Below are 17,945 nucleotides of genomic sequence, written 5' to 3' on the forward strand. Positions count from 1 at the left end.
TGTCAATATTTACGCGATTTCCGTGTGTATGAAAAATTCAGAATTTGATCCGAGCAAGCCTATGGTCTTTACGGACAATTCGTGTCCCCAGGTCATATGACATTGACAGGCTAGGACCTGCAAAATGCATGAAATGTTTATCAGATAAATGTCATACTATTAATTAGGCTACTGCCAATGCAATTCATCATTTTTTACCTGGATATTGCCCGGAAAGAGCCTAGTACACGTGTAAAATACTCACGTATAATGCGTGTAGCTAGGTCAATGCTTGCGCAACGTTAAAATTTTTACGTACATTGTATTATGGAAGTGATGATTTTAACGTGATATTTATTCAATAAGCGTGCAGAGAATCTCACAAAATCGAGGCTATAAGGCAAAGTTATGGTAACAGATTTATAGTTATTGGGCTACATATCATTGATATTGACCCTCTTAGGTCTCTGCTTCTAATAATGCACACGCTTATCAACATATATCTCTACAAAATGATCAGGGTAGACATTTTTATGCAAAATATCACAAACAGCACTTATATGATACAATTTTAATTCTTACCTTTACGCGCCCGAAATATGAATTCATTGAGATTATTTCAGTAGTGGACGCTGTACGACTTACCATTTTTACCTACACAGGCGTAGCCTGAACTGCAGGATTATTAATTATTTAACTTTTTAGCGATTGTTAAAAACTAATACGTATTCTCTTTTTGGAAAACTCGCGGGAAGTTATTTTTATTATATCTGATTGAAACGGAGCATCTGAAAGATGATTTTTCTATGTTCAATCGTAATATTTATTATTTTTTAAAAAAACGAACGAAACTTATTACGATTGAACATGGAAAAATCATCTTTCAGATGCTCCGTTTCAATCAGATATAATAAAAATAACTTCCCGCGAGTTTTCCGAAAAGAGAATACGTATTAGTTTCTAACAATCGCGAAAAAGTTAAATAATTAATAATCCTGCAGTTCCGGCTACGCCTGTGTAGGTAAAAATGGTAAGTCGTACAACGTCCACTATATGATACTTATGGAATCACAAATCAAAAAGTAGCAAAGCTCTATTTACCAAATTATAAATGGTGTCAATTTTAAGCTTTATCGGGTGTTGACATGTAAAATCAATCGTTCTCTCTGAAGAAAAATCTTCCCTATACTAATCAGTAACGATATCCATACTAATCCTAGTAAATCTAACATTCAAGAAGCTAAGGCAACTATTCACAATTCACATCGATGTCAGGCAGGAATTTTTATACCTATTATGACTATTGAATACCTCGAGAATGATATTAATGTGCTCAACATTTACACGAGCAAAACCATTATCCACATATCTATACGAAAACAAAGGTACAACACCAAACTAGCTCTGCAGCATGGTTGCAAATTTTTTTAATTGACAATTAACAAATTAACAAATTGAATTTAATTGATTAATTGATCCGAGTTCAATTAATCAATTAAATGTAATGGATCAATTGATCAGAGTTCAATTAACAAATTGAATGTAATTTCTTAAGGGCTCAAAGGGGGCTTAATGGGACACACCTGTGTTTATGTCTATAAAAGCAATAACATGAAAATTAAGGATTAATATCAAACTTTTTGGTTAATTCTTATGTTAAAATATGTTTTTACAGGTCCTTTTACAACAAAAAATATGTCTGTAGTTCCTTTTATTATTAAAATTCATCCAGGATTCATATATATTGAATTGTATTTTTTAAGTCCTTGACCGCATCATTTTGAGAACAACAATTATTCAATTGGATTCCTTTAGGTCTCAAAAGTTTTGTAATTTAATTCCTTTCCACTTAAGTGTAGCAGAATTTCAAGAAAAGGCTTGGAAATTTTTATTCATATAAAAGTATAAAGAAAATGACAAAAATAGCTATTTTAATAACGCTTATTGCTATATTTGGAGATGAGTAGATTAAAAAAATAACTAAATAAAAAATCTGCTACACTTAAGTGGAAAAGAATTTAATTACAAAACTTTTGATACCTAAAGGAATCCAATTGAATAATTGTTATTCTCAAAATCATGCAGTCAAGGACTTAAAAAATACAATTCAATATAATATATTGAATTTTTTGTAGTAAAAGGACCTGTAAAAACATATTTTAACATCAGAAACAAAAAATTTCAATATTAATCCTTAATTTTCATGTTTTTGCATTCATAAACATAAACACAGGTGCGTCCCCTTAAAATCGAAAAAATTTTTATTTCATTTTCGAGTAAGATTTTTTATCCCCTTTCCATTGCATTTTTCGAAACTTCAAAATTTTGATCATTCACTGAGATACAGCTGTTTCCGTGAGCCATTTTCGTATACTTTGCGTGTTAAATTTTTTCTTCTTTTGCATTTTCTGGCGTTTTATGTTTTTACAAAGTGCACCTCAACTGTCGTAACATTCGAAAGGGTATTGGCCACTATATCCGCCTTTAGTGAATGTTAATTTTAGAATTCCCTATAAATTTGGATTTCTTGTTTTTTGGATATTTTTATTTGGAACTGAATAATTTTGGAATTAAAAATTCTTGGGACTAATAATTTGGGACTTTTGCATTGGAACTTTTGTTTTGGGACTTTTGTACTTATACCCTCCAATCAATCGTACTAATAGCGTAGTGATGTACCTCATACCTGCGTGAGCTTGTCGCTCGAGCTCACCACTGCAAAAAAACCAACTCACCAAACGGCACGGCTCAGCAAACCTGCACTCGGACGAAAACCACTCCCGAATGAGTCATCTTCTTCACACACTTATTACATAATATACTATTTTCTTAACACCGCAAAAATTATTAGTTCTGTTTTTATTTTTCATAAAAATTTTCTGAGGTACTTAGATAGTCATGTTCACCCTTCATTATGTCTTTATCGCAATTCCTTAACGGTAAGATGACTAAAAAAAATCGTAAGCTTGATTTTTTTCAAAAAATTTTTTTTTTGAAATGACTAAAATCAACATTTTGAGATCAGTTTTTACAAGGGTGTTAAATTTTAAATCGAAATAGATGCATGCAAAATGTTTTTGAGGCTTGAAACTACGGAAACCGTCGTTAAAGGGAAAATTCATAAGTGTTTTCAACTCTTTTTTTAAACTTAAGTATTAATTGTGCATTTCTGAGTTGAGAAAATATAATCAATACCGTTAATTTAATAATGATACAGGTGAGGTGGAGCGTCTTTTGCGACAATACCAACAAAACGAAGAATTGGTAAAAAATATAGGAGCACACTTTTACCAGATAATATATCCAGTGCAATTAAGACACCACGAAAAAATGGGAATATCTACTAGGGAAGCGGGGACTCCTCGGGTAAGTAACACGCATTCTATTCTTAAAATTAAAAAACCGCTGCCAATTTATTGGTAAAAAGCTTCCTTATAAAGATGTTATTTTTATGTTTAAAAACTAATATAAATAAACCAAACCTTTATTATTAATAAATTATTTATAAATATCCAATTTGAACTATTAAAAAAAAATTTTACATAGAGTACATTGCAGTACTGACAAGGAGACCGCCCGACTTCTGGGTCATGGATTTGCTCCAACATTTTTTTAGGGTGTCCTAGTACCCAATACTGAAGCTCCCTGTGCTTAGTTTGATCTCATGGGCCTTAGGGCTGATTTTTTAGAGGATTTTCCACATTATAAAAAAATTTTAGTTATTTTCTATATCGATATAGAAGTTCTTAAGGGGAGGCTCTCATCTAGCACCTAAAAAATGACGTGTTTTTCGTGATGTTTTTTTTTCGTGGAAGAAAGTGAATAATGCAGTCAAGTTTTTTGGTACTTATAGAGTATGTATTTAACTATATTTAAAAATTTTTTCAGACCAAAATATCGAATTATTTATCGCCTAGCAGCGTTTGATGGAGGTCGTGTTAAAAAAAGATACCTCAACAGCCGCCAAGCTAGCGCCTTCAGTTTTTGCCCGAAATTAAAAATGCGAAGTTCCTCTTAAACTAGATGACATTTGTTGGAGGTTGAACTCAAATGATTGCAAAAAAATTAAAAATTGATAAAATGGCGGACTTCGGAGAAAAAATATCTTTTTTGCTCTTTTTTGGCTCTTTTAACCCTTTAACGCCCTAAATTGCAATTTTGCGCATAAATGTTTGATCGATTGAAAACCATAGATAAAGTTGATGTTTTTTCTCAAAAACTCATACTCAGGGGTTTTGGGGTGTGTTCTTTCAGAATCCGGTACTATTTTTGCAAAATGTTAACAAAATCATTGTTTATTATGCAAATGAAAAAAAAAACGTGATTTTTCGACTTGAAAATTTTTTTAAAAGTCGATTTTCAACCTTTTCCTGCTCTCGGAGGGCTTTGGAAACCCCAAAAGTCATGCAATTTTGCTATAAACCTTCGAGAAAAATATTATCGGGATTTTCATCTAGACCCTTTGCTTCTAAAATGGCGGATTTAGACCATGCAGCTGTATCAAACTTCATCAATTTTTTTCTCGACAACCGTAAGCTTGACGGAAAATTTTCGTAGGACAAAAAGGGTTTGAAATCTTTCAGAAAATACGTGTGAATTTTTTCAGAATTTTTTGAAAATATTTTTGATTTTTCAAAATTCGATTATTTTGCAAAATATTCAAAATTCATCCGAAAATTCTGAAAAAATTCACACTTATTCTTTGGACGATTACAAACACTTTTTGTTCAATAAATTTTTTTTCTAAAGTCAATAATGAGCGAGTAAAGTATTTTTAAGTATACAATCAGAAAAATACTTTACGAATTTTGTACTCGCTCATTATTGACTTAAGAAAAAAAATTTATTGAACAAAAAGAGTTTGTAAGTGTCCAAAGAATAAGTGTGAATTTTTTCAGAATTTTCGGATGAATTTTGAATATTTTGCAAAATAATCGAATTTTGAAAAATCAAAAATATTTTCAAAAAATTCTGATAAAATTCACACGTATTCTCTGAAAGATTTCAAACCCTTTTTGTCCTATAAAAATTTTCCGTCAAGGTTACGGTTGTCGAGAAAAAAATTGATGAAGTTTTATACAGCTGCATGGTCTAAATCCGCCATTTTAGAAGCAAAGGGTCTAGATGAAAATCCCGATAATATTTTTCTCGAAGGTTCATAGCAAAATTGCACGACTTTGGGGGTTTCCAAAGCCCTCCGAGAGCAGGAAAAGGTTGAAAATCGACTTTTAAAAAAATTTTCGAGTCGAAAAATCACGTTTTTTTTTTCATTTGCATAATAAACAATGATTTTGTTAATATTTTGCAAAAATAGTACCGGATTCTGAAAGAACACACCCCAAAACCCCTGGGTATGAGTTTTTGAGAAAAAACATCAACTTTATCTATGGTTTTCAATCGATCAAACATTTATGCGCAAAATTGCAATTTTGGGCGTTAAAGAGTTAAGGCCTGCACAAAGTAATAATAATGAAAAAATTTAAAATTTTATAGGTTCACCTCCAGACAATTTAATTAGCTTTTTAAAAAAAAAAAAAAGTGTACCTTCCAGTGTAAAAGTGTAAAAGTCCAGTAATTTTCGAGATATCTTGCTGTCCGATTGAGAAAACATGGTTTCGAGAAAGACGCGTTTAAAGTTTTAGAAAGTGAATGTACATACATACATACATACATCGTTCTCTCGTAAAAAGACAGCTTCTGTTTTTTACCTATACCTTTTCAACTAAATTCATTTTGGTAAAAAGGGTTTCGGGGATGTATTCTATGGGATATTGGTTCACTAAGTAAGCAAAAAAAATCGATTTTTTGATCGAGTCTCCTGAGAGCCTTACCTTAAACAAAAAATTCAACAAACAAAAGTTTTAACATTTTTCAAAGAATCTGTTTGAATTTTTTCAGAATTTTTGGGACCATCTACCACTTTCTCTAAGAAGTCCTAAAATCTATAAAAAAAGCGTCAAATTTGGGCTTCTTTAATTAAGTGATCGATGGTCCCAAAAATTCTGAAAAAATTAAAGCAGATTCTTTGAAAAATTTTAAAACTTTTGATTGTTGCATTTTTATTAACCCATATCGACCTCACGACGTACACAGCAACCGCCAAGGTGGAGGCAAATTTTGATGTATATAAGCTACGAGAAAAGAGGATCAATTCTCCTTCTTATCTACGAAATCGTATACTACGTACTAATCAAGCTCTGCGGTTCGTGACCTGCTCGAGCTATCAGATGTATCGAGCTGTGGGCTACGTACCTAGGTACTTTACAATACGTTTAACGTCCGCAAGCGGGATCTTAGGTGAGGCAGGGCAAAGAGTCGGATGTGGCATAAGTGATGTGAATACACTGATTTTGATTTGAATTGCTCTATTTATTATGACGTACGTCCGCTTCTCGGACGCTCGTTCACTGCTCGCCTTGCAGACACGTGAACTATATTTTCGCCCGGTGTGCTCCTCGGCTTTTCCGCACAAGTGGAGTGCCAGGCGATTGCAAAGTCGCCGCCGACGAGCGACACAAACACTTTCTTTTCTTCGCGACTACCTGACTGGCTAGCACAGGTACCCCGAGACTCGCTAAGGGCAACGCAGGTTCGTTGCAGCTGTAGGTTTGCTCGCACGCGCCAATGTCTGCCTATCTCCGCGTTCCTACCTACTTTGCGTACTCCACTAAGCCCTGAAGACTCTACACGCGTCCGCAAGGCCATGAGGCCGATTGTGCCGAAGCACGGGTCGCCTGGGGGTCTTGAGGCTGCGTCGCGCCAAATCCGGACGACGAAGTTATTCACCACGTCTCCGTTCACACTCACACGCTCACACACTCTAGTACTCGCTAGCGTATCGTCGAGCCGATTCACGCACCCGACGAGGCTACTCGCTGACACACCTATGCCCCATGCGACCACACACGCATCACAACGCTCACACACAATCACACTCAGCAAAATACTCTTACTCACAAAAACTCTGGTTAGCGTACTCAATTAAGTTACGAATTACAAAAAGGTTTTCTAGGCTTTTGCTTCGAATTTGGGCTGCTATCGACTCGACGTCACTGTGCCCCCTCTCTACGTCATATTATTTATATCCCGAAGAGCGGGCCAGGATGTGATTGAACCTGACTTTTTACACGGTCTTATTTCATTACATCTCTCACCGATTTTTATACCAAGAATATGCTAATTTGTGTAAGTGCCACATTGTACTACCACGACTCCCTACTGTGCGTACATCAATACATACCACACAACATTCACAGAGATGGAGTCACTGAGATCGAGGCTTAACTCCAAGAATGCTGATTTTAAAGACCATCTCGATGAGAGCTTTGAATAGATGACAGAGTTTATAAAGGGTCGGAAAAATCTTCATAAGCCAATGCGTGGCAATAATGAAAAAGGCCAAAGCGATTTTCAGGGTAAATCTTAATTCCCTTGAAAACGTGTTGCAAATTCTTGGCTTGAACACAACAAGAAGAGCGACTTAAAACTCACCGGGACTGGCAAATCAAATTGCAGAAAAAAGTCACAAGTAAAGAAGCAGGATGAAGCAACAATGCTCCGTTGCTGAACCTCAAGACCTCAAAGGCGAGATTCTGCTAGATGCAGTCGTGACCCAAAACGTCTTCCTGCTTAACACAGGTTTGGATCGAACATTCGTTAATCGCACCCTCGCCAGTTATATGCTCTCCAGGCAAGTCCTGGCAGGTCAGTGACGCCTACACTGTTAGCGATGATTGGGCTACAGTGTTTAAAATCTGTTCATCAAAGAACTGACGCTCTTCGGCAGGCTGACGTAGATGGAGTACCCTAGGGTGGAGCGAAAAAAAAATTTTTTTTCGCCCGACCCTTAAAAAGTTGCAAAATGATGCGAGGAATCATCCCCCGAAAGGATTTTGAATATAAATGACCTTTAAGGGTGGTAATCTTGATTTGAAGGTCGGAATTTTAAAAATCGTGAATTTCTCACGAATCGAACAAAAAATACTTCGTATTAGTTTAGTATTACATCCGAAACTTATGAATAGCCTCAAATGTTCTAATACGCGAGTGGAAGGGGCTAAACCATTTTCCGTCGACCTGGTGCACCAGGTTTCCGATACAGGGCTGGTTAAAACTTCTCCAGGATCTTTCTTTTTCTAGGGGTTGTAAAAGGTGAGCAGAAAAGGCTTGATTGCGTCCCGTCGACCTAGTGCACCAGGTCTCCGATACAGGGCTGGTTAAAACTTCTCCAGGATCTTTTTTTTTCTAGGAGTTGTATAAGGTGAGCAGAAAAGGCTTGATTGCGTCCCGTCGACCTGGTGCACCAGGTCTCCGATGCAGCGCTGGTTAATATTTCTCCAGGATCTTTTTTTCTCGCGGATTTTAATAGGTTCGTGATTAATAATTTCCGGGTAGACACAAATTTAAGATAAACGAAACATAAAGAAAAAATTGTCTTTTATTTTTTTCCAAAAATATCGTATTTATTTCTGTTTTTAGGTAATTCTTATTTCAACATTGACGTTTATTTACAAATTATTTTCAAATAATTTTTGAAGTTTGACAGATAACGTTTTTTTTTTTTCAAAATTTTTTCAAAATTAATTTCACATTTATCAAGTCATAATCATAATGCAAAGCGGACAAGGTTCCTTAGTCACCTAGTGGTTTATGAATCAATCGCATATGATGGAATCGAACTTACTGAAACTCTTTACTGAGATTTGGAAGACGGGATATTACTGGCCAACCTAAGTGATAGAGATAAACAGGTTTTTTTAAAATCAAAATAAAACTTTATTAGCCCAGGCCTCACCTTCGCAATGCTCAAAAAATTTTTTTAGGTCGAATTTTTTACACGCTCTTTCGTGAAATTGCCCGCTAAATCCGAATTTGTAACCAAAATGATTTAAATAATTTTTTCATGCAAATGGTCAAAATTGAGGTTTTTTTTTGTTGTGAAAACGCATTATTTTCAGTAACTGAACTTTGTTGAGGAAAAAAGGTCTTCCTAAATTTATCTCTAAAATTAATAGTTTTCGACATATTAAACATTTTGTGACGCAAAAAACGCGAAAATGATCAACGCGTTTGAAGTGATGAGATTTTAAAAAACCTTTTGTTTTATATTTTTAAAGCAGCGTGTACGCGTGAGTTAACAAGAGTAACTGTTGATGCGTACGCAGCTGGCAAAGCCAGCTGGGGCCTGGATTGAAGAATTAAATTGTTTCTTGCAGCTAGAGTATGAAATTTTTGGTTGTTTTCTTTTCAACGTACCTTGAAATCTTTTTTGGTTTCAAACGAAGGCAAAACTGACCGGGCTTCAATTTTATTTCTTACTAAAGCTTGACGCGAGTCTTCAGAGCAAACCGATAAGCTGGTTTCGCTGACTGTCTTAACGCCACGTTCAACAGCTTGCGAGTGACAGGGGTAATATTGGTGCCTCAGGATCGTGGGTTTCAACGAATCGTAACAATTCATCGTTCGAAAAGTCTTTTGTTAGCGGAGGTTCTGTACTGTTCTTCCAGTTAATCAGGTTACTATAATGTTTCGCATTAAAATTGATTGGCGGTACCTCAAAAACTCTGACGGTTTGCGATGTTGATTTTTTCTTCCTTATATTTAAAATTTTGTTTACAGCATTTTGCCTTATACTTTTATCGCTGTCAGACAGCATGGCTATTAGGATGTTTTCACAATGTGCAAAAAACCCATTGTTTTTGATTGCCTTTTGCACAATTGTTCTAAATTTTTTAGGTAAATACCGCGAGCGTGATATTAAGTAGTACAAGTGTCTCGACCCTGATCCGCCGCAGCTGTGATGTTTCACTCGAAACCACATTGGGGCGTAAACTTTCATTATGTATGTTACTAAAACTATCATCCCTTCATCGGGTGTAGCAGTAAAAGCGTACAATCTGAGTAATCTTGCACCTGTATTTAGCCAACGCGAAAGGGTCATATTGCCAGGTCTTTTGGCGGCTAGACTATTAGAAAATTTGCCAGACGAAATAGCCTGGCAAATTTCATAAAAATAGCGTTGTTCAGTGCTTAACGTCATCAAAGTCGTGTCATCGATTTCTGGCAAATCTCCTTCAATGATTTTGAAATTCTCCAAAACTGGTTTTTTCTCGCATTCTTGTAGTTTTTTTGTATATGGACCACAAAAGGAAGTTGGACCCGCTGCAGGTCCACATACAGCTTTAATTAAATGTCTTAGGGGAATCTCGTTCATGTGGAGTAAGCAGATTGACCATTGCAGAGGTCTATTTAGCTCCATTTCCATGTACCTGCAACGATAGATTATTAGCGTTACAGCGTGACGCGAAGTTCTTTGCATGCAGCATAGACGCGCCAATAGCTGCAGCCGTATTGTTCTAAATTTTCTAAATTTTGTCTGTATAAAATATACACGTGGAATGTTTCGGTAGTTGATGAGTAGAAGCGTAGTAAAATTTTAATAACGGAAGTAATTGAATCACGGATTTAATTAAACATTAAATTATCATTTGTAATTAGTCGAGAATTGAATTAATAATTACATTTCAAGTTGTAATTAGTCAGGAGTTTAATTTTTAATTGTATTTTCATTTTTAATTCCATTACCCAGATTCTAATCAAGGATTCCTTATCAATTTGTAATAACTCGAGTTTCGCAAAGATTCACATAACATGTGATTACTCGATTTCGATTACAAGCAAATTCATTCATACATGTAATAAATTGAAAAATACGAGTAAGTATATTTAATTAAATGTAATTCATGGACTAATAAATCTTCAATCGCGACATTTGAATAAGCAGTGCACTTGCTACCAGCCTTCGCTAGAATTCCTTATGCCGTGAGATCGACTCTCTTATGTACCTAGAACTAGTTTTATTCTACTGCACGAGCGACGATCAGAGTCTACACCACCTAGAGGTGACTAGTTAAACCAACCATTTGAAATGTAATTATGTAATTAGTGTTAAATTTAAGATTTAATTATTTTTCAAATTACCAAAAAATCGATATTTTTATTAGGCATTGTCCCGATATAAGTTAACCGCAAGGTGGCGCACTTGTGTTATCCGACGTCATGCGCACGGTACGTTTTTCGCGAAAATATATATAGCAAAAAGAATTTCGTCGTCTGCTTTACAGACGTTACACTGTATAGAAATAATAATAATAGTAATATGTCAGATAACACAAGTGCGCCACCTCGCTGTCAACTCATATCGGGATAATGCCTAATAAGATGATCTAACATAGTAGATGCGTAGGTTTTCAGTTCTGTATAGTTTACTATGTAAGGTTACATACAGAATGATACCGCCTTTGTTGCCCGTATTGACGTTGGTGCCATCAGATCCAATAACTCTTAGTTGTTCAAGTGGAGCTTTGTATTCGATTAGTTTATCGATTAAAGTTTTGCATACTACTTCTGCTTTACCAGATTTAGGTGCCGCGTATGCCAAATATTTACTCCCAGGTTCTTTAATAAGAGCGATATGATCCTCGGTGTTCTTTCGTCGATGATGTGTTTTTGATAACTCGTCTTTTTCCATAGTATAGGTTTGGTCAATTTTACCGTCAAAATACAATCCCCATATTTCATTTTCTGAAAACTCTACTTTTTCTGTGCCTCTTCTAGACTTTTCTCGCTCTCTTCTCATCTTGGATCGATCAATTATCAAACAGTCACGTGGAATGTTAATAATGCCTTCGGAATCTACGTTACGTATAATAAAAATTATATATTTTGTAAATTACACGTTGCAAAAAAAATTATCGCAACAACAGTTTTCATCAAAATTTTGTCAATTTTCAAATGCTTTATCTATTTCGATAGTACGAGGCGAATTTTTTTTTTTGATTCCTTTGAAATTTTATCGACTTTAAAGTTTTCCCAGCGATTTTCCCGGGTAAAGCGTAAACTTTCGGAAAATCTGACCTCACCATCGGAAAGCTGAGGCGATTTCCCATCGAAATCATGGGTTTGTTTTTTTCTCTAGGTGCATTTTAGTACTTTTACAGCGATTCACAAATTTAGTGATTTGACTTAATTCTGCCGAAGAAAAAACGTGGTTTTTTCGCGCGCACGGACGGTCGGACGCCACTAACCGAACAAAAAACCACGTTTTTTCTTCTTTCTCTCGCTATAACTCGCTAAAATCAAAAAACGCCTCTCTGGAAAAGGTCTATATCGATGGGAAATTTCCTGATCTTTCGATCTAGACTATTTAAAAAAATCTTAAAAATGAATTTTTCCAGATAATCGACCTTAAAGTTTTCCCAGCGATTTTTCCGGGTAAAGCGGAAAATTTCGGAAAATCTGACTTGACCATCGGAAAGCTGAGGCGATTTCCCATCGAAATCATGGGTTTATTTTTTATTCTAGGTGCATTTTAGTACTTTTACAGCGATTCACAAATTTAGTGATTTGACTTAATTCTGCCGCGCCGCGTGGCACTGGGAGAGTTGACGTGAAATGCCACATATATATGTCTTTAAAGTAGATAGAATTTTCAAGAAATGAACAAAAAATTCGTATCGATACGATCAAAATAAACGATGGTGGAAACATTTGAAAATTGATAAATTTTCGATAAGAATTTTTGATGCGATAATTTTGTTGCTCAGTGTAAAAATAAATATTTCATTTAACTTTATACCTTGCGAATTTAGGTATGCAAATATATCGCAAACCAGAGAAGAAGCCAGATCAGCAGCTGCCCTATCGGAAGTGTTGTGTCGGTCACAAGCTCTAGCAAAATTCGGAAGTGAAATTCTTGTTTGAGTATTTTGAGAGTCAACGTTAGAGGAATCAGATTCATATTCGGATTCAGCTAGTTCTTCATTTATATCCCATGCCGTTTCATGTGAACTTGTGGGTCATGTTCATATTTCGGAATGATAAATATTCGGAATCATAAATATTCGGAATATTTAAAATTCGGAATGTTTGAAAATCGGAATTTTTAAAACGGAACATGAAAAATTCGGAAGAATAAAAATTCGGAATGAAAAAATTTCGGAATGAAAAAATTTCGGAAAAATAAAAATCCGGAATCAAAAATTTTCGGAAAAATGAAAATTCAGAATTCCAGAAATGTTGAGTGGACATTTCAAATGACTTTTCACAGCTTACAACGTATTGTGTCAAACAAAATGCCGTACCAACACCAAAGGTAAGTCATTAATGGAAAAGTATAAATATTATAGTATAAATATAAGTTCGTTGTTGTGGCCCATACAAAATTATATATATGATTGAATTATTTCATTTTTATAGTTCATGATATATTAATAAAAACCTCTGCAAATGTATTAGGAAAGAGCTTTCTTCTATAAGAAAAAAAACTAAATATAAAATTAAAAAAGTTTTTTTATGCATTTATGGCAAAATAAGTTATTCCGGCTTCATAAGTACCACGATCGATTATAAATCCAATTGAATTTGATACCGTTCAATGAGACTTTGTTGCGCACATGCGATAATTTACTGTTGTTAACAAAAATATGAACGACATTTTTCTACGACGGTTGGTTCAAAATGTCGTTTTCAAGCCTATCACAGATCTTTCACTGGTAGGAAGCAAAACTAGATAGGTTGGACAATGCAATACAAACGTTAATCTATTGATCGCATTTAAAAGATCACGAAAATTTTAGCGGGGAAAATAAGTAAATAAATAAGTTATAAATCATTATTAGGGCATTAGTGAAACGAAAAACGAAAATTCGGAATTCACAAAATGTTAAAGGGGAAAGGTACCTTAAACCTGCATTTATAAAAAATTCATTAAAAATTGAAAATAAAAGTTTTTGGACTATACAGAAAATGCTTTGCCTTTTATTTTCACTCTTTTTACAAAGCTTTTTACTTTGAAATGTGAAAATTTAAGTCCCACTCTCCTCGAAGAAGCAAGCCCAAAGTCAAAATACTTTCTGATTTTTTTTTGTTCTTTCTCGACTTTACCTTGGCCACTAATTACGCGTACCTTGAGACTTTTCTGTTTTTTGCAGCCTAGAGTAGTAATATATTATTTAGCCACTGGAAAATCAAGAAGCAATCAGCATACTGTCATTGACATTTGATCTGAGTTCGTGCACGAAACTGAGAGAGACAGAAGATGTCTAACCCACGTGTTTCGAGTGGCTGCGTTACTGTATATGCGGGAATAAGTAAGATCCCGGAGTCTTGAGGAGGTCGCGAGGATGACAAGATTGCAGAGAAAAGAAAAACGCAATAAACAAAAAAAGATTTTGGAGATTTAATCTAGAAAGATTAAATCTTGATCTTTATTAAACATAATAATTAACATGTTATCATCCATATCATGGTAACATTAACATAGAAAAGAAAACTATTTTACAAAATAGTTCAGTACCTGAAAAAAATAAAACCATTTAGTATAATAATTAATAATAAGTGACTATATAATATTTGTAGCTGATATAAGAACATTGCCTTACATGGCAAATTCATGATTGCCATGTAAGGCAATCGAACTATTGAATAAAACATGAAAGATAAAGTTAACGTTCGTTTTCTCGATTGTCGTATTTCCCGAAACCTTCAATATTGTGTTACTTCGAAGTTAGCAGTTCTGATTTTTTAACGCGGTGAATATAGGAGCGTTCCGGCCCCCCTGCCTGAGACCCCCGAACCTTCTTAATTAGCGTTCATAGAGTTCATAGAATCTTCACGGTGATCATTATTACAACGATTTTTTCTTATTGTCCAATACATTTCATTCAATCACATTCTTTTTTTCAATCATAAATAGCATCAGGAAGTTTATTATATGTAGTTCTTTGGTAAAAAGCAGTCGCAATTTAGAGTTTATAACTGAAGAGTTTCACTTATTTTCTTAATTAAAGCGCTGTATTAGAGTCAATGGATAATATAACCATTTTTCGGTTGGTCACTTTTATCACATTTCCATTAATACAATTAAAAAAATACTGCTGCAATCACACCGAGTCACAAAGCTACATAACCACATCCTTTGTAGGTCACGTTCACACCACTCTAGATAGGTCACGTTGCACTTGTAACTCAGCTCAAAGCATTTAAAAAAAAATGTTATTTTGATAGTAATGAAATTATAACCTGTGATTGATAGGTCACATCTTCACAACTACTTTTATTTCGACGGTTTTTACGAAGACAATCTTTTTTCTTAATCTACAGCATAAAATTTTTGTGATTGTCGTTGTAAGACCATCGATTTACCTTAAAGTATAATCTTATTAAAAATGAAACTCTTCAATTAATGGCTAAATTAGAACCAGTAAGGAATTTATAATAATTTAGTAATTTACAGTTCAATTTAGAATTGAATTAAAAATGCGAAAAAATGAAATTTATATTGTGACAAGTATTTTTATTCGAACTAGCCCGACTCTCTACTGCACTCGCTCTCTTCTTTCTTATCCTCATTTGCCATTTTTCAATATTTAAAATAGAAAAATAAAATAAACGAAGATTATGTTATAAACTGTAGAAATACGCGAAGGGTCAGCTTTTCGCCTCGGTGTTCTCTCGAGGAAACCAATCAGAATTAGTCTTAAGTCGTCAACAGGTTAATATTCCACTTTCTCAACTTACTACAACACTCGTTTTTGCGAACCACTAAACAATAGCAAACTACTGAACGATCTATCGCAGCTCTTATCAACTGCTCACGCTAAAAACCTCGCCACTCTTATAAGATACTAGAAATCCGATTCCAGAAAAATTCTTAATTACGTGCGAATTTTTCTTGAATAGGCACTTAGATTAATTATTAATACTAGTAATAAGTTTTAAAATCTTATTACCTTTCAGGTATCCAATCATCTATAATGTGTATATGGGTGTAGGTGTGAATGAGGGTAAATGTATGGTTGTGGGTAAAAAAACTGTGTATTGGGTTGAGGTATTTGAGGGTGTAAGAAATGTTGCAAGCTGGATGTGGTTTGTGTGGAGGGGATGAATGTGTAGAGGGGATTGTATTGTGGGGATAGATGTTGAATGACCGGGTGTATAAAATGTTGTGTGTTCGATGTGTTTTGTGTGACGAGGTTCAATTGGTTTGGTATGCAGACGGGATTGTGTTGTGGGGATGGATGTTTAATGATTGGCTGCAGATTTTTTTCTGGTTGCGCTTGACACGTATTGTCTAAAAAAAATAAAGTTGATTAAAAGTTTATTAGAATTATAGAGAGATAGTTATTTATGCAATAGTATGCCGAAAAATGCCTTTTTTCGCATATCCTTTAATGCCCAAAAGCGTTTTTGGACACTGGCGTGCGGTAAAATGCCTCATTTTGGACACTGGTGTGCGGTAAAATGCCTCGTTTAAAATGTATTTTTCGCTTACTTTTGCATAAAATTTCGCATGCAACACGTGCCCAGCTTTCGGCGCACACTGTGCGCAAAAATACCCACTCCTGCCGGCACTCGCATCCTTGTCCAAAAATGACATACATGCTACACGAGCACGAATGACTTGTTTTGCGCACACTGTACACAAAAAGTTGGGTACGTGTTGCATACTGGTACTTTATGAAACAAGTGCCATAAACCACGGAGTGAGGTTAGCAGCGAGTGTGATAGGAACGAAGTGGTGCCAGAATGTGCCACTTATGCCACCGAAAAGGGGGCTGATGCCATGGGGACACTTTTTGCCCAGCTATTAAGAAACTAAACTACGCCGTTCTAAACAGTTTTACTTATGGTACTGTTATCGTAAATTACTAAGATAAAACTGGCGTAAAAATACTTTTTCAGAAATAATAGGGGCAGAAGTCGCACAAAATATCGTTTTTTTGGGTTAGAGTGCTACAAATATTTTTCAATCTTACTTTTTTTAATTGTTCGTCTTCTTCTTTTATTTTTCCTGCAACCCCCACCAGATCGATTTTCTGTGTTACTCCGAACAGAATTTTCCGGATTGATTACAGTTTTCTGTGTTTCACCGCGAACTAAAAACGTTGTATAAAAATAAAAAATTTGCGTTATATTTAATTTCTTTGGTATATTCCAATTATAATTGACCATTTGATCAATAATTACTTATAAATTGAATACACGGATGTTAATCTTATTTATGATAATTTCCCAACATTAAGTAATGTTATACCTATGTTTTCAATTAACTTTAACCCATATAAATTGTATTAACTATATATAAAAAAATATCAAAATTTTTTTGCGGTCAATAATTGGACGAAACCTTGCTTGGCACACGACCAATTATTGACCACTTCTTTAAGCTTACAATAGTATACAGGTTAGGTTCGCTATAAATCTAATGGTACTGATTTTTGCATAAAACTAATTTAAACAGTACTGATTCGACTAGCACTGAATGTAATAAAAATGATTTAATACATGTAATAAAATTGATTTATTAATAACAAAGTTAACCTGTATACTATTGTATTCTAAAAGAATCGGTCACTTATTGGTCGTATGCAAATCGACGCTTCGTACCAGTGAATGACCACAAAAAAATTTCAATATTTTTTATGCGTAGTTAATCACTTATATGGTTCGAAAGTTGATTGAATGTACGAATGTTAATTTAATTTATAATAGTTGTCCAACACGAAGCGATGTTATACCTATAATTTTAATTTATAAGTGATAATTGATCATGCGGTCATTCACTGGTACCCGTTCATTGATTGGTCCGACTACCCTAAGTGGTTTTCGCCTCGAGCGTAGTGAGGGTCCTAAGTTGGTCTCTTTCTCACACACTAGTTGCATATGATATTTTCAACACCTCGTGCGTGAAACGTGGTATTTATGACATCTAAATATCAGAAAAACCACGTTTTACGCACGGTGCGAAATTTTTTTAAAAATATTAAAATTTTACTAACCAATGCAGAATTTTTCATTTAATTTTTCTTCAGAAATTACGCGAGGTTTATTTCTCGTTTTTATTATTTCATTCGAAGAATTACCAGGTACATCTGTTTAAACAAATAGAATAAAATGAATGCAAA

At 34.6% G+C, this 17,945-nt stretch overlaps 1 protein-coding gene across 1 annotated transcript in view; it reads left to right on the top strand.

Moving 5' to 3' along the window:
- The window catches only part of LOC106648904 (disintegrin and metalloproteinase domain-containing protein 11), a 225,584-nt gene that overhangs the window by 22,417 nt on the left and 185,222 nt on the right, over nt 1–17,945 (top strand). The window contains exon 3 of the mRNA XM_023460222.1: nt 3,197–3,345. Within this exon, the coding sequence (XP_023315990.1) occupies nt 3,197–3,345 (149 nt within the window). The remainder of the gene's footprint in view (nt 1–3,196; nt 3,346–17,945) is intronic.

This window comes from Trichogramma pretiosum, unplaced genomic scaffold (assembly GCF_000599845.2).
Source record: "Trichogramma pretiosum strain Unisexual culture from Peru unplaced genomic scaffold, Tpre_2.0 scaffold116, whole genome shotgun sequence".
Lineage (NCBI taxonomy): Eukaryota > Metazoa > Arthropoda > Insecta > Hymenoptera > Trichogrammatidae > Trichogramma > Trichogramma pretiosum.